The 22,748-nt window shown below is 41.9% G+C and overlaps 2 protein-coding genes across 2 annotated transcripts in view; one reads left to right on the plus strand and one right to left on the minus strand.

Moving 5' to 3' along the window:
* LOC124142441 (tyrosine-protein phosphatase Lar-like) overlaps positions 1–22,748 on the plus strand; it is a 483,544-nt gene that overhangs the window by 52,413 nt on the left and 408,383 nt on the right. The gene's annotated exons all lie outside the window — the stretch shown is intronic.
* On the minus strand, positions 160–543 carry LOC125381987. Its single transcript, XM_048399394.1, has one exon. The coding sequence runs from the start codon at positions 541–543 to the stop codon at positions 160–162; it is 384 nt and encodes a 127-aa protein (XP_048255351.1).

A 22,748-nucleotide genomic window follows, 5' to 3' on the forward strand; every position in this document is an offset into this window, starting at 1 on the left:
TGTTCCCATCTTGGCTCCATCTTGTTCCCATCTTGGCTCCATCTTGTTCCCATCTTGGTTCCATCTTGTTCCCTTCTCGGCTCCATCTTGTTCCCATCTTAGCTCCATCTTATTCTCATCTTGGCTCCATCTTGTTCCCATCTTGGCTCCATCTTGTTCCTATCTTGGCTCCATCTTGTTCCCATCTTGGCTCCATCTTGTTCCCATCTTGGCTCCATCTTGTTCCCATCTTGGCTCCATCTTGTTCCCATCTTGGCTCCATCTTGTTCCCATCTTGGCTCCATCTTGTTCCCATCTTAGCTCCATCTTGTTCCCATCTTGGCTCCATCTTGTTTCCACCTTGGCTCCATCTTGGCTCCATATTGTTCCCACCTTGGCTCCATCTTGTTTCCCTTTTTGGCTCCGTCTTGTTCCCATCTTGGCTCCATATTGTTCCCACCTTGGCTCCATCTTGGCTCCACCTTGGCTCCATCTTGGCTCCATCTTGTTCCCACCTTGGCTCCACACATCTTGTTTCCCTTCTCGGCTCCATCTTGTTCCCATCTTGGCTCCATGTCATGAGAATGTAGCGTTTGATGTGACAGTAACATAAACATCTGTACTTGATTTGGAGACAGATGTATCTACTGTTCATCAACCCTTCACAACTGAGCAAAATTGTTTACCTCAACCTTCTTAAAGTAGTCAGCAGAACCCGAGTGGTTTTAACCCCCTTGCAGAAATATTCCAGCAGACTGTTAATAATTATTCAACCTCTGGGGACTCATGAATAGTCAGTTGTTTCATGCAGAATCAATATGTGCGTAGATCCACCTGCAAAGTGTTAGAAACTCTAATACATGATGATGGTTTGTGGAAGATGATACCGTGTTATCCAGCTCATATTTCAAGGATACATGGTGCTCCACAGTGTTGAATGTACCATACTTGTCACAAGTGAGAAAATGTAGAGTGAACATGTAAAAAGATGTCTTCCTTTGAGTGCCTTTTCAGGACATGGAAATTCATCCTTGGACCTATTATTAATGGGATAAGCTTCATAGGAACTTTGCTGTGAAATTATTAAAACAGTAAAATGTTTTTTTCTGATTAGGATTGCTTTACTGAAGTAATGCTATAACTAAAGTCCCAATGTACCATGCTACTCAAAAGAAGTTAAAGAACACCCAAGTGACTATAGTTTATCTGTCATGATTGGTGGGTATTGCAACACACAGGCTTCCATTTGCGAATGTTTTTATCCCCCGCCGCGCGAAAGTGCGAAGCGGGGGATATAGTATTCACGACCGTCCGTACGTCCCACCTGTTTGTTGCCGCGATATCTCAAGAACTAAACACTGGATTGTCTTCATATTTGGAACTATGGTGTATATACAGACTCCGCAGACACCAGTCGGTTTTGGTGACCTTGATCCCATTTTCAAGGTCACAGCAGACAAATCTGCTTTTAGAGTTGGAAAACGGTGTTGCCGCGATATCTCAAGAACTAAACACTGGATTGTCTTCATATTTGGAACTATGGTGTATATACAGACTCCGCAGACACCAGTCGGTTTTGGTGACCTTGATCCCATTTTCAAGGTCACAGCAGACAAATCTGCTTTTAGAGTTGGAAAACGGTGTTGCCGCGATATCTCAAGAACTAAACACTGGATTGTCTTCATATTTGGAACTATGGTGTATATACAGACACCGCAGACACCAGTCGGTTTTGGTGACCTTGACCCCATTTTCAAGGTCACAGCAGGCAAATCTGCTTTTGGAGTTGGAAAACGGTGTTGCCGCAATATCTCAAGAACTAAACACTGGATTGTCTTCATATTTGGAACTATAGTGTATATACAGACTCCGCAGACACCAGTCGGTTTTGGTGACCTTGATCCCATTTTCAAGGTCACAGCAGGCAAATCTGCTTTTAGAGTTGGAAAACGGTGTTGCCGCGATATCTCAAGAACTAAACCTCTCGATTGTCTTCATATTTGGAACTATGGTGTATATACAGACACCGCAGACACCAGTCGGTTTTGGTGACCTTGACCCCATTTTCAAGGTCACAGCAGGCAAATCTGCTTTTGGAGTTAGAAAACGGTGTTGCCGCGATATCTCAAGAACTAATCGCTGGATTGTCTTCATATTTGGAACTATAGTGTATATACAGACACCGCATACACCTGTCAGATTTGGTGACCTTGACCCCATTTTCAAGGTCACAGCAGGCAAATCTGTTTTTGGAGTTGGAAAATGGTGTTGCCACAATATCTCAAGAACTAATCGCTGGATTGTCTTCATATTTGGTACTATGGTGTATATGGCGGGGGATATTTCGTCACTCTGTGACAAATACTTGTTTAACTTGTTATACCCCTGACCTAACTTTCAGGGAATTCTGTCCATAGTTATGTTTCACTTTTTAAGTTTGAATTTATTTACTTTAACATTTGTTCGACCTATAACTTTGAAAACACTACATGGATTCTTTTCAAATTTAGCGAACAGTTTCCAGAAGAGGTGCAGTGAAAAGAATGATTTTGATATAATATGAATTTTTACATGAATATAGAATTTTTGTTTTACTTGTCCTGATGCTGTGTGAGCCCTATTTCTTTGTGTGTGCTGTGTCTGTCCTGGTGTTGTGTGTGTCCTGGTGCTATGTATATCCTGGTGCTGTGTGTGTGTCCTGGTGCTGTGTGTGCCCTGGTGCTGTGTGTCCCTGGTGCTGTGTGTCCCAGTGCTGTGTGTGACCTGGTGCTGTGTGCTGCGTTTACCCTGGTGCTGTGTGTCCTGGTGCTGTGTGTGTCCCAGTGCTGTGTGTGCCCTGGTGCTATGTGTGTCCTGGTGCTGTGTGTGTCCCAGTGCTGTGTCTATCCTGGTGCTGTGTGTGTCCCAGTGCTGTGTCTGTCCTGGTGCTGTGTGTGTCCTGGTGCTGTGTGTCCTGGTGCTGTGTGTGTCCCAGTGCTGTGTGTGTCCCAGTGCTTTGTCTGTCCTGGTGCTATGTATATCCTGGTGCTGTGTGTGTCCTGGTGCTTGTGTGTCCCAGTGCTGTGTCTGTCCCAGTGCTATGTATATCCTGGTGCTATGTGTGTCCTGGTGCTGTGTGTGCCCTGGTGCTGTGTGTCCCAGTGCTTTGTGTGTCCTGGTGCTGTGTGTTTCCTGGTACTTTGTGTCCCAGTGCTGTGTGTGTCCTGGTGCTGTGTGTAACCTGGTGCTGTGTGTGCTCCAGTGCTGTGTGTGCCCCAGAGATGTGTCTACCCCAGTCTACCCCATTGGTGTGTTTGACCTGGTGCTGTGTGTAACCTGGTGCTGTGTGTGCCCTAGTGCTGTGTGTGGCCCGGTGCTGTGTGTGTCCCAATGCTGTGTGCCCCAGTGTTGTGTGTGAACTGGTGCCGTGTGCCCCAGTGATGTGTGTGTCCCAGTGCTGTGTGTGACCTAGTGCTGTGACCTGGTGCTGTGTGTGACCTGGTGCTGTGTGTCCCAGTGTTGTGTGCCCCAGTGTTGCGTGTGACCTGGTGCTGTGTGTGCCCCAGTGCTGTGTGTGACCCAGTGCTGTGTGTATCCTGGTGTTGTGTGTGACCTGGTGCTGTGTGTATCCTGGTGTTGTGTGTGACCCGGTGCTGTGTGTATTCTGATACTGTGTGTGCCCCGATGCTGTGTGTGCCCCAGTGCTGTGTGTGTCCCACTGCTGTGTGTGCCCCGATGCTGTGTGTGCATTGGTGCTGTGTGTGTATTGGTGCTGTGTGTTTCCTGGTGTTGTGAGCCCCAGTGCTGTATGTGCCCTAGTGCTGTGTCTTACCCATTGCTGTGTTTGACCTGGTGCTGTGTGTATCCTGGTGTTGTGTGTGTCCTGGTGCTGTGTGTATCCTGGTGTTGTGTGTTTCCTGGTGTTGTGTGTGTCCTGGTGCTGTGTGTTTCCTGGTACTTTGTGTCCCAGTGCTGTGTGTGTCCGGGTGCTGTGTGTAACCTGGTGCTGTGTGTGCTCCAGTGCTGTGTGTGCCCCAGTGATGTGTCTACCCCAGTCTACCCCATTGGTGTGTTTGACCTGGTGCTGTGTGTGACCTGGTGCTATGTGTGCCCCAGTGCTGAGTGTGTCCTGGTGCTGTGTGTGCCCTGGTGCTGTGTGTGCCCTGGTGCTGTGTGTGCCCCAGTGCTGTGTGTGCCCCAGTGCTGTGTGTCCCAGTGTTGTGTGCCCCAATGCTGTGTGTGCCCTGGTGCTGTGTGTGCCCTGGTGCTGTGTGTGCCCTGGTGCTGTGTGTGCCCCAGTGCTGTGTGTGCCCCAGTGCTGTGTGCCCCAGTGCTGTGTGTCCCAGTGTTGTGTGCCCCAGTGCTGTGTGTGACCTGGTGCTGTGTGTGACCTGGTGCTGTGTGTGACCTGGTGCTGTGTGTGCCCCAGTGCTGTGTGTGCCCTGGTGCTGTGTGTGGCCCAGTGCTGTTTGTCCCCCAGTGCTGTGTGTCCCAGTGTTGTGTGCCCCAGTGTTGTGTGCCCCAGTGCTGTGTGTCACCTGGTGCTGTGTGTCACCTGGTGCTGTGTGTGCCCCAGTGCTGTGTCCCAGTGTTGTGTGCCCCAGTGCTGTGTGCCCCAGTGCTGTGTGTGCCCCAGTGCTGTGTCCCCCAGTGCTGTGTCCCCCAGTGCTGTGTGTGCCCCAGTGCTGTGTGTGACCTGGTGCTGTGTCTATCTGGCACCGACTTGACTGTTCCAGTTCAGTCATGGCACTTCAGGTACTTGTTCCTTTCAGAACCAAGCCCATCGCACAAGGAAAGTGAATACATTATGCACGGGAAATGAACATGATTTTGATGGAGTGATTGATTGTATTGCCTCCTCGAGAATTCCCTGCTTATGCCAACACTGCCATCATTCAATATGAAATCAATAACTGATATTGATTAGGCTGTCCAATCATGGCACTTGTTGGACCCACTGTTGCACTGGTCATACACAAATGACAAGAGAAAGTTGAAAAGAGGTTGATATTCTTGTGTGAAGTTGTTAATTGCTACAAATTGAATCTGTCAATAGTAGGCAGGTGCCACAACAGATCAGCTCAGGCCGTTGCCATGGCAATAAGATCTTATACTGGGTTGATTCAGAGGATAGGTCCATTGATTTTGGGAGCTCAGGAAGTTGGAGTGACCGTTTTTGACTGGCGCTCTGTTTGCAGTGCTATAACATGGCATATATAGGGTTCCCTTGGCGCTTTATGTCTTTGTAAACCTCTGCCTCTACTCCCACTGAGAGCTGTTCACACATGGGATGTTTGCATAGAACTGCGGCATAGAATAACTAAATAACACACTCCAACAAGGCTGGTCAATTCGCTTGGATCTCTTCGAGGGAATTGAATTTAGATCCTTGATTTATTCTAAATATAATGGAGGAAATCCTTTTAAGCAGCTTCTACATGTTTTTGACAGATAAAACTTTTGCTTTTAGTTTGATTTTAAAGATTTTGTCGTGTTTGTGAATGGGTGATAGCTGGTGTTAGATTGTGCCTGCGGCGTGGATGCCAATTTATGTACATCCGAAATGGCCATACAGATGATAATTATTGTTTCGTGAAATACATGTTTTTCTTGTTTGGGTTATTGACAAAACTAGTTCCCTAATTTGAAAAGAAGAAATTAGATTGAAACAGAGATATGAAAAAATCTCAATTCATCTCATTCAACTTCCATGAAAATTCAGACAAAAAAGCTAATGCAATATCACTACAAGACCACTCCAGGATCCACATTTGTCAATGTTTGGTAAAAAACGATGATTGAAAGTAAAATTGTCCATTGACAAGAGGAATTTGAGAAGAAGAACACAGGATTCGGCCTCTTTATCAATGATTGATCAGAAAGCCTGGACTACGAGACAGCCATATGACCGAGGAGACTGGACGAATGGTTCTCTCCTTCTCACCGTCAGCGCCATGCTTGATGCAGTTGTTGCGATTACTGGACCAAGTCAAGTTAATATTTATGAAAAAAAGATTGGCAGAGGTTGAAACCATAAGCAGTTGGACTAAGAAAGTGTGTTACGTCCGTCCCCTATCTTTGCATTCTCATCAGTAATGATAGATCCGCAGCCGTCCGCTTCCTGACGTCTATTTGATCATGAATCCAGTCATAGGCCAGTCATTTCTCTCTCTACCCCATCATCGCTGCCTTTGGCTGCCTATTGATTTTATATTGCGATCTATTCACTCGTGCCTCATGGGATAGAATCGGTGTGATTGAATAGGTGGGAGCAATGGTTTTCAATGTGACGGGCCTTCTTTAGGGCTTGATTAACACTGGCTATTTTCAACTGGTATTCAACTCCCCTGCTTTTAAGACCAGCTTGCATTTTTCCTTTTCTACTAATTTCTGTTTCAGAGGTCGTGTTTTGAAGGTTTTGTTGAGTAAAACATTCCAAGAATTCTGTAATTTCTTGAATACCCTTGCTGATATGTTTTCTTGAAGAACAGAATTTCTAGGAATCATTGGAAGTCCTCTTGTTTGGTATGGCCATGGATATCCTTGCTTTAAAAGTATCAAATAAACATGTAAATGGATTTTGCAAGGGTGGCACCTTTGGCTTATTAAAAACAATTATTAAGAAACTTGCTCTGTAAAATAAACACTTCTATATGACATTTCCAAATATGTTTTAAAGAGTTTCATTGGTGCTTTCAATATTTCAAATATTTATGATGTTAAAGATTTGGATGCTCTTTGAATAGCATTTGGTTATCAAGTTGGCTCTATATTTGATAATAATCTACTTTATATTCTAATGAATTTAATGAAACCTGTTTGCTGTAATCAATATTAGCCTAGCCGTAAATGGGATTGTTTAAATGTTTGATGGTCGTTCTGGACTGAAGGTCGTGACTTGTGACCTTGTGCAGAAGGGCATAACAGTCCCTCGGGTTTCATTTGATTTGGTTTTGCCCTTGTAGGAATTAAGTTTGAGTCATCCTAGATTTGTATGACAGAGATTTGAATTAATAGATTAACATAAAGATCCAGAAAGGGCTATTAGCATTCCTTTGTCTTGTTATCGATATGAATTGTAAATAATTCATGGAAAATTGGCGATAACTGATTTAATATCTTCAGACTAATTGTATCAAATAAAAGTCCACATCAATTTGAACTGCTCGTTTTGGGTTTTGAGGCTGGTGGTTGTGGTTATGGTATATGTGTTGTATGTCGTCAAAGATGAATCTGTTTAAAAATTGAAAATAATGTTAGATAATAAAGAATTATTTTTGTTTAAATGATGTCTTCATTGTCCTACTTATGTATTATAAAAAGTTATGTAATGTTAAAAAATATTTAAGAAATTGAATTTTCTCCATACCTTCCTTCCTTGAAGCCTCCGTCACTCCTATCAGTTACTCTCTCACTCCTTCCATCACTCACTCACTCACTCACACACTCATTCAACGTTAACAATTCATATGATATTCAACCAGTTTGTTTTGCAATTTTATAGGAAAGAAGACTCACAAAAATATAGACACAATGTTCCACCATTGATACTATGCGGTGCCATCTAATTCCTCCTTTGGTTGTAGTGTATGCCTTCAGACACATAAAACTCTTCCTGTTGGCTGAACCTCATTTGTGGTATGGACAATGGGTCTGTCTTCAGTCAAGGGTTAAGATCCAACATGGCAGATATCATGGTCCTCAACTGGTGGTTTGTCTACCAAGTCTGTTGAGACAAAAGAATGCAACAGACATTACATGGACTATATCCTACATACGTCACTGATACAAGGTCACTCTCAAGGTCATACACTCAAATATATATGCTCATGATACACTGTTATTTCAAAGCACACTCGTCTTATGTGTTCTTCAGTATTTCATGGATTTGCCTTAATTAATTAACTTAGCTTAGGTATAAACATTTTGTAATTCAAGTTTCTTGTAATTGGATGTGTTGGGAATTTTATCATGGTTTTTTTGTGTCAATGGATTTCAACCAAGCTATTAAACCATTACAAAAGTGTTGTTAATGGGATCTGTACTTTTTAGAAATTTTGTGGTGAACCGTTTCCCTATTTCTTTAAATTTAAAGGAGTTATTGGTTGATTGAAAATAAAGCATGTTGAGGTTGATATAATGAATGATCAAAGATCAAAGAAGTGGTGAATACAAGATGGATAGCAAGAAATTATTTCGCCACAGTTGATTTTGAATCTTAACAATTGACCATTGCATAGGTACAAGGTAGCCAATATCTAATATCAAGTTAGCCTGTGGCATGCAACAAGTGTAAAGGTAGGGTGTATGCAGTTTCCGAAATAACTGCCTGCCTGTCCCTGCCTGTCCGTGGCTGGTAATGTCATTCGACCAGAGTTGCATTTGACTTTCTAATTAAGGTAGCTGGAGTCAGTGACTTATTGTTTTAAAGAATGGTATGTATCCTCCCCAAAGGGAAGTGATGTCATTGAGCAGGAAGTGCCCATAACTTTCTCATTTATTAAGGTAGTTATGGGCATTTTTTAGCATTTTTTTCATGATACTCACAAAGTAAGGCTTGGTCAAGCAGATCCTGAAACAGCTAAGGGACACAACTCACAAGCTTAAACCACTGGGCCACGTGTGTCCCTTACTGTCAGAAAACGCTTGATATCTTGTAGAAGACTGGAATGGATGTCAGTATCATTGCATATTATTTTTATATCAAAGTAACGTGAGGAATACGTTCAGGTTTGGGGTTTTACTTTTGTGAGAGGTGACCAAATAAGTCAGGTAGTGAGGCTCGGTGGCTTGATAACATGTCTTTAACCCATAGGCGTGTATCGTGGAGCACAGTATCAATCACTGGATTGTCTGGTTCAGGCTCTTATTTACAGTCCACCATCATGTTGTTGGAATATTGCAGAGTGTGGCGTTACAACAACAAACATGCAGATGTCGACTTCCTGTGCATTCTTACTCCTCCCCTTCCTAGCTGTAGCTCACTTACAGCTTCTGCTGCTCTCTTCCTGGCCGGCCAAATATCATATATTGATCTGATGTTATAGCGTATTCCCTTGTGTTTTTAGAAGAAGAAAAGAGTCTATGGTTGCATGTCATCCATCATAAGCCATTTCTCCGCTGCTGGAGGTTAAGATAGCTCGCTGTTCTTCAGATTTTTGTTTGTGAAATTACCAGTGAGTTTTCAGCACTATTTGGTTCTGTGGTATCTTCCCAACCAAAATCTTCATGGGTTAAGGTGTCAATATGACTGTTGAAATTTAAGATGTTTTGAAGGTTTCCCTTGATTATGTCACTCTCCTAAAATGATTTGTCATAATTCATTGATGTATTTAATAAGGGTGAAACGATACACTGATATTCCGAGGCATCGCGATACGTGACCCACGATACGATATACGATAAACGTGGGCCCATTTATCGATACACCACGATTTGGAACGCAAATCTCAAGTACAGCGTTTCATCGCTATTGTGCCTTTCAATAAACCGCTAACTTGGTTAAAGCGCGCGCTAACGCATGGCTCCCCAAAACGTACTTACATTTTTAATAAGCTCAGGTTTTACACCGAGATGTTTTTCCCGATCTCATAAAACATTATCAGCTGATCACCGCAAGCACATAACACCGAAAATACCAGGCAACAAATCCGAGCTGAAGTACGCAATTCAATACCATTATTATACCATCTTGTTATTAAAACGTGTTCATTGTATATCTGGACTAGTGTTTGTAATATATTTTATTAATTTTATTCAAAATTTCATTTAATATTGTTTGCCGTAAGTTATGTGAAATCGTGTGTGAAGAGATACAGAAACCACGGTCAGATTACCGCTTTTGACGCATTGGAACGAACTTTAGTTGCTAGAGAATGGATACATATGTTAAAAATGCCATACTTTGACTCGTTAAAAATCATATTTGTGGCAATTTGGCTAATATATGTCACATAACGTTTTCGCAATCGAAATAACATGTAGCACGGGAAGTACCTAGGGTGACTGGTCAAATTGTTCCATACGTAAAAAAATCCTGCAACAGCAATCACCAGTACCAAAATGCTACACTAGTGGTTCTTAAAATTTTAAATATATATAAAGCAAAAGCTGCAACTAAGGTAACACGATATTGGAATATATTATTCCTGATAAAACAATAATTTCAGATACAATTTCTTCGACCATTGCATCAAAATTCTTTGAAGTTGTATCACTGGTGGAGTACATTAATTATTTTCTGGTGTTTGAACTTTGAATTGTTTTGAAGGAAATTTAGAGAAAGTTACTTTGAAGCTGAACAACTTCAGTAGTCTTGTTATTATAAAATAATTTTGACTGTTCCAAAATCATGAAAGGTTCAATCATGACATGCTTTAAGTCTTGATTTATTGTCATTGCGTATCGAGATACGTATCGTATCGTCACCAGAATATCAGGATGCGTATCGTATCGTGACTTTCCTGTATCGTTGCAGCCCTAGTATTAAAGCATTGTGCATTTACACCTGAGCCCACTTGCACAAAGCAATATTAGCGCTAAGAGTAAGACTACCTTAAGCCTATGTTAAAGTATGGGAGTTACGATCATCTTAGCGCTAAATCGCTTTGTGCAAGTGGGCCCTGGTGGTCCAATACATGATGCATCGACAGCGTTAGAAATTGGCAGTAGTCCTATAGTCCTTGCCAAACTGCCCAATAGTTAAGGTATCATAAGGACTAGAAGAAATTTGCCATTTTTTAGTATTTTACTATATGCTATCATTATAAAGACTAGTGGACTAAAACAGTTAGTTTCTATCCCTGATCGACACATATATCACTTCCTGTTGTAATTTTGTATTGGACCCCTGAAGATCCGGGGTAGAATAGGTCTTTAGCAACCCATGCTTGCTGTAAAAAGCAACTATGCTTGTCATAAGAGGCGACTAATTGGATTGTGTGGATCGATGCCCTTGATGTCAATCACTGGATTGTCTGGTCCAGACTCCATTATTTACAGACTGCCATCATATAGCTGAGTGCGGCCTTAAACAACAAATAAACAAACAAAACTTTGTATTGATTTTGTTTGTCTGTTTTATGCTGCACTGAGCCATATGCCAGCTGAGTCTGTACCAGACGATCCAGTGATTGACGTCTTGAGCACATTGACCTATGAGGTTGGGATATGATGACATGCATCATCAGAGACACTGGGCCTGACCACCAAATTCATTGAGTTGTTGCTTAAACCTGGAGAACCAAAAAATGTTGTTTAACCAGACTCTGTTCAACATGCATAACTGGACAATTATCCCCCGCCGAACAAAGTTGGCGGGGGATATAGAAACGGGCTCCGTCCGTCCGTCCGTCCGTCCGTCCGTCACGTTTTGTTTGCGGAGCATAACTCAGATACCGTTCAATATTTTTTCATCAAACTTTGCAGGTCTGTCAGGTACATGCTGAACTGGTGCCTTTTGCTATTTAGAAATTTTAGAAATTTATATTTTTAACGTTTCCATGGCAACAAGATGGACTTAGGTCTCATATATAATAGAGGATTGCTCTCATATGTAATCAGATTTAACATTTTTTTCATAATACACACAAAGTAAGGCTTGGTCATGCAGATCCTGAAACAGGTAATGGACACAACTCACATGCTTAAACCATCGGGCCACGTGTGTCCCTTACTGTCAATGAAAGACTGTATATGCTCAAACTATGGACACTTAAAGTTAATTAAAAGGGCATATATTGTCAAATATGCTGATTCAAATCCCGACCAAATTTGTTTTTCTTTGAGGTCTTCTGTTTTGAGCAGATGATTTTTGGGTGTGTGCCTTTGTATTTTCATTAGGTTGTTTCCAATCTTAATGTGGTACATAATTGATTTACTGTCCCATAACCTAAGATCATAATGTGGAATGGTTTGAAATGGTAATGAATATAGGGTATAAATCTTGGACTAGAAGGTAATGAATCTAGTTGATTAGGGTAATTTGGCTCATGTGAGCTTAGCTGACTTTTCTGTACTGTAGAATTAGTTCAAGGGCTCAACATTACCATAAGTTGAGAGCCATTCATGTTGTCATGACATGACAGATTGATCAAAACTACAATGTTAAGCATCAGATCCTGTTTCTGTGTCCGATTCAAATGGCAGATTTTGACAGTGATCAAACACGTAAAAAGGTGTAGCATGGCTACTGGATCATTCCCTGACCAAATTGTGATCGTTGTGAAATAAATGTCAGCATTATATACCTAACAGGGCATGGGTGCCCCGTAATGGAAGGTGTTGCATATTGAGGTGCATAGTTGCTTCCCTTAGGCATTCCGGCGGTACTAATTACCCATTCCTCTTAGGTGCAGACTTGGGCCCCTTGGGCACACCAGAAATCTATCATAATGGGTTCGGACCCTGGATCAACCTGATTATGTTTCTTGGTTTGTCAGCACCATACCTGTGCTCGTGGGTTTCACCTAAGTGGTAAACGTCTGAGACCTACATCACTTCGGGCTTTCTTCCCACATTAAGCCGACCCGCTGTGATATAGCTGGAATACTGTTCAAATCAGCATTAAACCCCACTCTCACTCGCTCCACTCCACTCCACTCCACTCCACTCCACTCCACTCCGGCATGCCGGATTCCATGGGCTACCATCTCAGATTATACTTTTTTTTCATTCTTGGTTTGTCAGCACAGTACATATGCTCAAGGGTTTCACAATAGTGGTAAGCATCTCAGACCTGTGAACTTTGAGCCAATTGGCCTAAGGCACTGCAAATTGCTTCATGAGACCCATAAAGATCCGGGGTAGAATAGGTCTTCACCAACCCATGCTTGCCGTAAAAGGCAGCTATGCTTGTCATCCGGTGGTCAGGCATGCTGACTTGGTTGATGTATGTCATCGTATCCCAATTGCGTAGATCGATGCTCATGATGTCAATCATTTGATTTTCTGGTCCAGACTGGATTATTTACAGACTGCCATCATATGACTGGAATATTGGTGAGTGCACCATTAAACAACAAACAAACAAACAAACATCCGGAGTTGAATTCCTCAGATATGCCAGGATCTGCTGTTTGAGAGGATTGACCTTGATAATGATTCTTTGTCAGCACCACACCCGTACTCAAAGTAGGATGTTATCTCCCACATGAAGCTGATGTGTCGTGTATAACTGTTGTGCTGCAATCATATAGCTGGAATATTGCTGAGTGCAGCATTAAACAACAAGCACACCCTCCTTCCTCCCGCCGGCCCACCCACATCATCAAACTGCACGGACATCCACTAAATTACATCCCTTGTCATCAGCGGCATGAAAACGCTGCTGCTTCTGTATCTTGTATAGAGCCTGAATATCTGGAAAAATGCTCTAATCTTGAATCTTATGTTAAAAAAAAAAGGTTATGTTTTATGCACCAATCCCGACCATTGCACTGGCTTATTTGGCAGCCGATGCATGGCAAGGTGTGGTTTGATCAAAACAAGGTGCTCAATGTTCATCGCAGTTCAGCCACTGATAACTGCACCTAAAATCGCCATCCAATATATGACTAATTTATGGAGTAATTTCCTGGCCTGTAGAATGGCCTTTTGTCCTGCACACTACTGCAGAATACTAAATGTCTGTACTGGTCGTTCAGCGGAATCAACATGAATATCTCAACAGAATCATTATTTCCAAGTGTGTGGAACAGATATGATTGCTTTATTTTCTTTTGGTGTTTTTCAGGAATTATTTTAGCGTTACTGGTAAAAGAGCTGGGAAATGTTTGGTGTTTTGAACATTGGTTTAAGTTGGCTTTAGGTGCTCTCAATTAATGTGAAACTCTGGTCGTAATGCCCCGGTAGGGATTCTTGGTCAGAGAGTGTCACAAGTACTTCATTCTTGTCTTAAGGTGTGATTTTGATTGTTTGTTTATGAACACCGCACAGCAATAGGCCATCTACATGTCGACGGCCAGTAAATAATCTAATCTGGACGAGACAATACGGTGAGCGATATTGTGATCAGCAATCCATGCTGTCAGGGTACGTCCACACGCTATCAACAAAGTCATGGAGTCTGACCAACCGATTCATTGGGTCACCACTTACAACCAGCATAGTTTGCTGAGGAACTATTCTCTGCGGATCCCCATAGGGTTACGACCAGCATAGTTTGCTGAGGAACTATTCTCACGAGGATCCCCATAGGGTTACGACCAGCATAGTTTGCTGAGGAACTATTCTCACGAGGATCCCCACCGGGTTACGACCAGCAGAGTTTGCTGAGGAACTGTTCTCATGCGGATCCCCATGGGGCTACGACCAGCATAGTTTGCTGAGAAACTATTCTCACGCGGATCCCCACCGGGTCATGACCAGCATAGTTTGCTGAGGAACTATTCTCACGCGGATCCCCATGGGGCTACGACCAGCATAGTTTGCTGAGAAACTATTCTCACGCGGATCCCCACCGGGTTATGACCAGCATAGTTTGCAGAGAAACTATTCTCACGCGGATCCCCACCGGGTTACGACCGGCATAGTTTGCTGAGAAACTATTCTCACGCGGATCCCCACCGGGTTACGACCAGCATAGTTTGCTGAGAAACTATTCTCACGCAGATCCCCACTGGGTTACGACCAGCATAGTTTGGTGAGGAACTATCCTCACGCGGATCCCCACCGTGTTATGACCAGCATAGTTTGCAGAGGAACTATTCTCACGAGGATCCCCACGGGGTTACGACCAGCATAGTTTGCTGAGAAACTATTCTCACGCGGATCCCCACCGTGTTATGACCAGCATAGTTTGCAGAGGAACTATTCTCACGCGGATCCCCATCGGATTACGACCGGCATAGTTTGCTGAGAAACTATTCTCACGCGGATCCCCATCGGATTACGACCAGCATAGTTTGCTGAGAAACTATTCTCACGCGGATCCCCACCGTGTTATGACCAGCATAGTTTGCAGAGGAACTATTCTCACGCGGATCCCCATCGGATTACGACCGGCATAGTTTGCTGAGAAACTATTCTCACGCGGATCCCCATCGGATTACGACCAGCATAGTTTGCTGAGAAACTATCCTCACGCGGATCCCCACCGTGTTTTGACCAGCATAGTTTGCAGAGGAACTATTCTCACGCGGATCCCCATCGGATTACGACCAGCATAGTTTGCTGAGAAACTATTCTCACGCGGATCCCCATCGGATTACGACCAGCATAGTTTGCTGAGAAACTATTCTCACGCGGATCCCCACCGTGTTATGACCAGCATAGTTTGGTGAGGAACTATTCTCACGCGGATCCCCACCGGGTTACGACCAGCATAGTTTGCTGAGGAACTATTCTCACACGGATCCCCACCGGATTACGACCAGCATAGTTTGGTGAGGAACTATCCTCACGCGGATCCCCACCGTGTTATGACCAGCATAGTTTGCAGAGGAACTATTCTCACGAGGATCCCCACGGGGTTACGACCAGCATAGTTTGCTGAGAAACTATTCTCACGCGGATCCCCACCGTGTTATGACCAGCATAGTTTGCAGAGGAACTATTCTCACGCGGATCCCCATCGGATTACGACCGGCATAGTTTGCTGAGAAACTATTCTCACGCGGATCCCCATCGGATTACGACCAGCATAGTTTGCTGAGAAACTATTCTCACGCGGATCCCCACCGTGTTATGACCAGCATAGTTTGCAGAGGAACTATTCTCACGCGGATCCCCATCGGATTACGACCGGCATAGTTTGCTGAGAAACTATTCTCACGCGGATCCCCATCGGATTACGACCAGCATAGTTTGCTGAGAAACTATCCTCACGCGGATCCCCACCGTGTTATGACCAGCATAGTTTGCAGAGGAACTATTCTCACGCGGATCCCCATCGGATTACGACCAGCATAGTTTGCTGAGAAACTATTCTCACGCGGATCCCCATCGGATTACGACCAGCATAGTTTGCTGAGAAACTATTCTCACGCGGATCCCCACCGTGTTATGACCAGCATAGTTTGGTGAGGAACTATTCTCACGCGGATCCCCACCGGGTTACGACCAGCATAGTTTGCTGAGGAACTATTCTCACACGGATCCCCACCGGATTACGACCAGCATAGTTTGCTGAGGAACTATTCTCACACGGAATCCCCGAAATGGGGATTGTGTGGTCAAGCTGTTTGCTTAACATTTCTGATTGTGTGTCCTTCTGATTCTAAAACCAATGGTGTGGGTTTTTGCAAAGGCTGTCACAAGTCCACTTGGTCAGACTTGATTATTTTACAGTCTCCTGTGATTATGCCGGTATGTTGCTGACTGAGGTATTAAACAACATGCCCTCACTCAAATTTCAAATTGTAATGAAATAGAATTAGTATACTTGCAAGTATGAAAAAAACAACACTTTTTCATCTGTTGTTTCTGAAACATGTTTAGGTATGGAATAAGGTGGTCCAATTCAGCAGTACCTGACGTGATTCTATCTGTATTGATTCATATTGCTCATTGACTGGTACATTCTTGTGCACATTAGCAAGTCTCGTACTAATGTACTGGTGTTGTTTTCTGTACTGGTGACCGCCTCTGTGGTCCAGTGGTAGAGCATCCGCCTGGAGAGTGGAAGGTCCGGGGTTCGATCCCCGGCCGTGTCATACGTTAGGATGTTAAAAGATGGTACTTGTTGTTACCCTGTCTGGCTCTTGGCATAAAGGGCCTAAAACAAGGACTGGTCGGCTTGGAGTCAGTATACTATGTCTGAATGGGGTGGTCATGTTGAACTGCGGCATGGTATCTCAGTGTGCTATTTCACCTTCTGTACTGGTGTTGTAAACGAACATTACAAACACAGATCTTGGAACACAATTTTGTTTTTGTTTTTCTTTATTATGGCAAACTAAGAGCATGAACATGCAAGAACTTTGAAATGTGTATTGCGATATGTTCTCCCATCGGTAAAGTATTGCAATGCATAATTATTCATTCATATTATCAATGAAATGTACCACCATACATTTTCCATGGCCAAAATGTAATTATATTTCAGGTTTCAAAACGCCAGTTTGTTCCTTCATGAGAACAACCAATCCGGAATTAAATGTAATGAAATATGAGCTCTGAAAACTACCGATCTTTTCTTTTCAGGATCGCCAGACATTTATGAACATTTAGTGATGGTATGAATTCATGTCTTCACAAGTTATACTTGTAAATATGACAGAATTATGTCATTCAACCAGGGACCATAAATTGCACAGGATGTCTATAATGGCATGATGGGGAAAACAATATGAAATATATGAACCGCCGAAAAACTGTGGAAATTTGTTATGTTTAATCACAGTTAATCAACATGCCTGCGCCACTATGAGTGAGTGATGCATGAGTGGAGATGGCCTTGATGCAGATATATGTCCCCGTACACAGTATTCTAGTGGGGATAAAAACACATGCGCCACTGTCTGCATGAGTGGAGTTGGCCTCAATACAGATACATGCTGCAGTACACGGGGGTGGGGACCATATTTGGGTGGGGACAGTATGGAGGTGGGGATGAACACACATGCACCACTATCTGCATGAGCAGGGATGGCCTCGATACAGATACATGCTCGAAGACATTGCGTCTGTATGGCGATCAATTGTGTAATCTGTTAATTGACGAGTTCGTCCAAGTAAAATGATTATTGGACATGTTTTCAGCATATAGGTATTACTTTGATGAGGTTAATAGGTCTACATAGTTGCACATTAGTGAGGTTTGTCGGATGTTCTTTGTACACTGCAGTCTTACATTTGTGCTTTTTGTCTTGATGCACAAGGTATTTCACCTGCATGCACTTGGTGATCTGTCCCATGTTACAGGTATATTTCAGGTGAGAAGAATTTTCTTTTTTAACAAAAATTGATGAGCGTTAATGACGATCGGCAGTTTAACCAAGGTGGAGTTGTAATGGGTAGATGGCCAATTATAATAGTTGCTTATGATTCATATTGTAAAAAAAGATTTATCGAGTCTTATGCGCAGTAAAAAACTACATGGGGTCCCTTCAGTGAATTCCGGTGAACGAACAAGTATAGCAAACTTGGTCCATGAAAACACCACTGGACGGGATGATTTACCATTTAAATTGTATTTCCTGCTTTCCAAGGCATTGTTTTTTTTGCAGGGATTAAGATTACCCTGAGTATTTTCTCGTAAGCTAAGCCATAAATTGCAATCAGCTGTACAAACATTTACTCCCAATCTACATGTGATTCAGTTAAAAACTACACAAAAATGTGCTTAAAAGAATTTTGATGCAATGGTCGAAAGAATTTGTATTTGAAATAATAATTTCATGAGGAATAATATATTCCAATATTGTGTTATTTTTGTTGCAGCATTTACTATTGATATTTAAGATTATTAGAACCGTAAGCGTAGCATTTTGGTACAGCTGATTGCTATTGCTGGGTATTTTTTACTTCTGGAAAAATTTGTCCAGTCATCGAAGGGACTTCCTGTGCTTCATGTATTCCGAAAAACGTAATGTCAATGTATGGCATCCATGATGTGTATACCCATTCTCTGACAACTTAAGCTCGTTTCGAGGCATCAATTGCCGTAATCTGATATTCAAGAATAATTTTTGGGACGGGTCGATATTTGAATTAATTTGGTGATGCATAAGTTTCATGATTTGCAGTATTCACTCTCAAATATAAAATCTAAGATTTTTACGAAATACACAAAAACATGAATGATTTGTAATGAAATACTATTGAATCATTATGTTGTCGAAAATGTTATGGACAAGAAATGTTTAACATTTTTAATATGAAAGCATATTTTCTGGTTCACACATTAACATTAAATCAGTTTGCTCTCAGCATTTGATTTGCAATCTCATCCAGAGCCCGAGGGAAGTAGCTTAACCCATATACCCTTTGGCTGATTTTACGAGAAAGCTAAGAGGAGTGATCCAGCAAATTATGATAGTGTGTGTATTTTTTCTGTTCTGCATGAAGTAGTGCAGATTACTACTGGGGAATAACTGTGTATGTTGAGTCTGCCAAGGGATGGAATAATGATGTTGGCAAGCACTTAGGTTGTATGGCTGGTGGGTGATACGATTACGTATATCACAGTCAAGGTGGAACTCTTAAACAGGGCAAACTCCTTGGTCCCAAGTTGTTTACCTTGGAAGCAGATTGGTATCTCGAATACGTCCTATTTCCTTCATAGGTCAAGTTTGACACTTCAGAAGAGATTTTTTGAAAATAATCCTCATGTTAAATGGAGAAATGTTGGTCTCTGTATCTTGCTGGGGATAAATAACACTATTCTCTTGAAACCTTTTATCAAACTATGGGTGAATCAGTGTGAGTTTCACTTAACACAGGATTGAAGATAATGTTCAATTTCATCACAGTGTGTGAGGTTAATGTGGAAGGAAAGCGCGAAGTGATGCAGATCTTCGACATTATCTCCTTATGGAAGCGCACAAGGAAGAGTATGCTGCCAACCGAGGATCAAAATCAGAGTGAAACTGGGATTCAAATCCAGGATCATAGGATCCAGGCATGCCTAAGGGATACAACTCTGTACAGGGAATAGTAGTGCCACAGATGTCCGTGCCTACTGTGCCACCTGTCAATGTATTGATTTTGCTGTGAGGCAATTTTAAGAATTTCAAATACAGATAGCAAACATGCTAACGAGAAAGAATGTTTACTTTTGTTGTCCACCCAGCATATAATGCGGGGGTATAGCGATCAGCCAGTCTGTCCGTCTGTCCGTATGTCTGTCTGTAATCATTTCCTTTTCCAGGGCAGAACTCAAAAACCATTCAATATATTTGATCGAAACTTAAAAGATGTATCAGTCACATGCTGAAGTGGTGCCTTTTGCTATTTTGTAATTTTTATAATTTTTATTTTTAATTCTTGATTTCTATTGAAACAATTTGGACTAGTAGTATATAAAGAAGTAAGATGCGTCTAACTAAAAACTAGTGCTGGGACAGGTAACTCATGTACTCAGGACGGGTGGGTACTCAGAAGGACCTGGTACCCACAGGACTACCCAGAGCTGTGGTTAGTCACTTGATATATTGTTCAATGGAAAACAATATCTAGAAGTCCATGGTTACACTACAAGTCACTGATGTTCACATTTCTTTCTGACTATGAACCAATCATTCCTTCTGACTTTCATATGTTTGAATAAAGATAATGTTTCAGTGTATGCATAACCAGATCGTTTTATCTGTGAATCTAAATACATTTTGCCAGGGCTAGTCAAACTTTTTCCATTCAGTCATTTTGTGCCCATCTCTTGAAACCTACAGCGGGTACCTAGGTAGAGTTGGGTAATAGGGACGTGGGTGTCCGGATAGTAAATTTGGACTCATCCCAGCCCTACTAAATGTCGTTTTGAAATGCACACCAAAAGATGAAATAGCTGAGCAATACATCATGTTTGACACAGACGAGTTGTCTGTGTCATGTAGGAAATGATGAAGTACACAGAAAGTACGATGACATGCACACTTTTTATTTCGAGAGTGTTTGATCGTCGTTTTTCAAGTGATGAGTGTCATTTTCAAAATACTTGTTCATCATTTCAGAAAATCTTCTGTGACCAAATTCAGAATCTTCAAGAGGAGATTTGTACCTTTAAACTGAATATAGTGTGATATGATCCATTGGTTGCACAAATGCTCATTGCTAATGACAGTAAATTGTATGAATCGGTAATAACTGCTGTCTTTCGAAGAACTTTACCGGTCGTCATTTGAACCGTAGATGGCTTGGTACTAGAGTTCTTTTACAACAGCATGAAGATAATGAAATAAGAAAAGTCTTTGAATTTGTGTCATAAAAAAATAACATTATTGGCAGCCATCTTGGGTTTTCAGGTGGCTACCCATATTTCATCAATTTACATACCAAGAGGATTGAAGGTTCTATGCTGGTAAAAACAATTGAACAATTCCCCTATATTTTGCATTTTTTCTGCTGTATATGAGAGAAAACTGTCCCAGTTTGTGTACGAGTTGAGTGCATTGACATAGCACCATGACAGTGCCGGAGGTATTAGCCATTGTCGCATTATATTGAGCAGACATTAAACCATTTCCTGCCAAGTCAACAGATTATGTTACTGAAAATGTGTTTTTGTTGGGTTGGTATTGCTCCAATAAATCTTCTACCGGTATATGTTGACAACAGTTGTGTGAAAACAATGCATCATGACACTCTAGCTGATAATCCAGAATGTATTGATTGGCCATTTGCTGAAATAATGTTTTTCACCAAAGCCTGTCAAAACACATTTCATGGCATTTTAGGTTTTACTGCTTACTTCCTGTTACGTGATGAAAAAATATGGGTCATTAAGTGGAAATGTATTATTCAAAACAGTTTCAAAACATGAGTAGGCAGAGGTCTCAGAGGGTGATATTATAAGGGTAATGCTATTTTTCAGGGCATTATCATTTGCAGAAGCCTGAGGTCTGCCATTAACTGCCCCACGAAGGAGGGCAGTTGATCAAACCAAGGGCTTACAAATACTCAAGAAGTCACTGGTACGAAGTGCTCCCACTAGTTTAGAAGGCTACATGCGATTTTTGGAATGGGAAGTAACTCCATTTCGTGCACTGGAAAAATAGTGGCTGCTGCAGCAGATACAGAATATCATGTCATTCATGTTGAGGGTGGAGGATGGGATATCAGACAGAATCACAATTTGTTATCCCTACAGACATGCTGTAACATTCAAAAAATCAATTCTGTGTGTGTGAATCCAGTTTTACTAGGTCCTGTGAGCACATGGTCAATACAGGAAGTTTGATGGGGGTGATCTCCCCTTAGATAATACTGTCTAACAACTATTCCTTACTCCTATTATAAACTATGAACTTCTAGTGAAGTCATACCTGTTACACATACCAAAACCTATGAAAAAATCCTTAAAGCAAGAAGTGAGACAATTCTGGCCTAGCTGAAATTGATAGAGGTTGCTTTCAGCATGAAGATACCCCTAAAACAAACTAATAAAAACAAACAACAACCTATGGTGGGCAAGCAGCTATTATGCACATGAAGGACTTGACGGAGGTCAGTGCGACACTCGCCTAAAAACATGTCAACAATGGATTAAGTTGTGTGACGTCATTCGACCTTGGCCTTCGATTCTGTCAGCATCAAAGGGAGACAACTTAATGAGCTATTCGAATGTTGATTTTTATGTTTTCCTGGACTTTGACAGATATTTAGATCATTGACTGACAATGACTGTGCAATGGTTGAAACTGCCACCTGCAAGGAAAGTCAGAATATCAGATTACACCATAGCGTTAGATTTAACGATTTATTTTTATGGGGTTTTAACACTTTTATTTTGTTCATTATGTTATTCTTAATATTGCTAAAAGCATCATAGAATGATACTCACTACCTGTATCAGATATGAAGACACTGGCTTGAATTCTTGGAATCTACCAGTGATTCGGTTAAAACTTGCCCAATGATATAATTTTAAAGGATTTTGATGCAAGGATCGGGAAAAATTGTATCTTAAACTATTTTTTTTATCAGGAATGATATATTCCAACATCATGTTATTTTAGTTGCAGCTTTTACTAAATATTTGTAAAATGATAATAACCCTAAGCGTAACACTTCAGTGCAACTGATTGCTATTGCCGGTTATTTTTTTTTACATGGAACAATTTGACCAGTCACAGTCGAGGCTCCCCACAGTCGAGGCTCCCGCTTAGGTGATCGCAAAAACTACATGTTGGGGG

Source organism: Haliotis rufescens, unplaced genomic scaffold (assembly GCF_023055435.1).
Source record: "Haliotis rufescens isolate VD_foot unplaced genomic scaffold, xgHalRufe1.0.p SCAF_2, whole genome shotgun sequence".
NCBI lineage: Eukaryota > Metazoa > Mollusca > Gastropoda > Lepetellida > Haliotidae > Haliotis > Haliotis rufescens.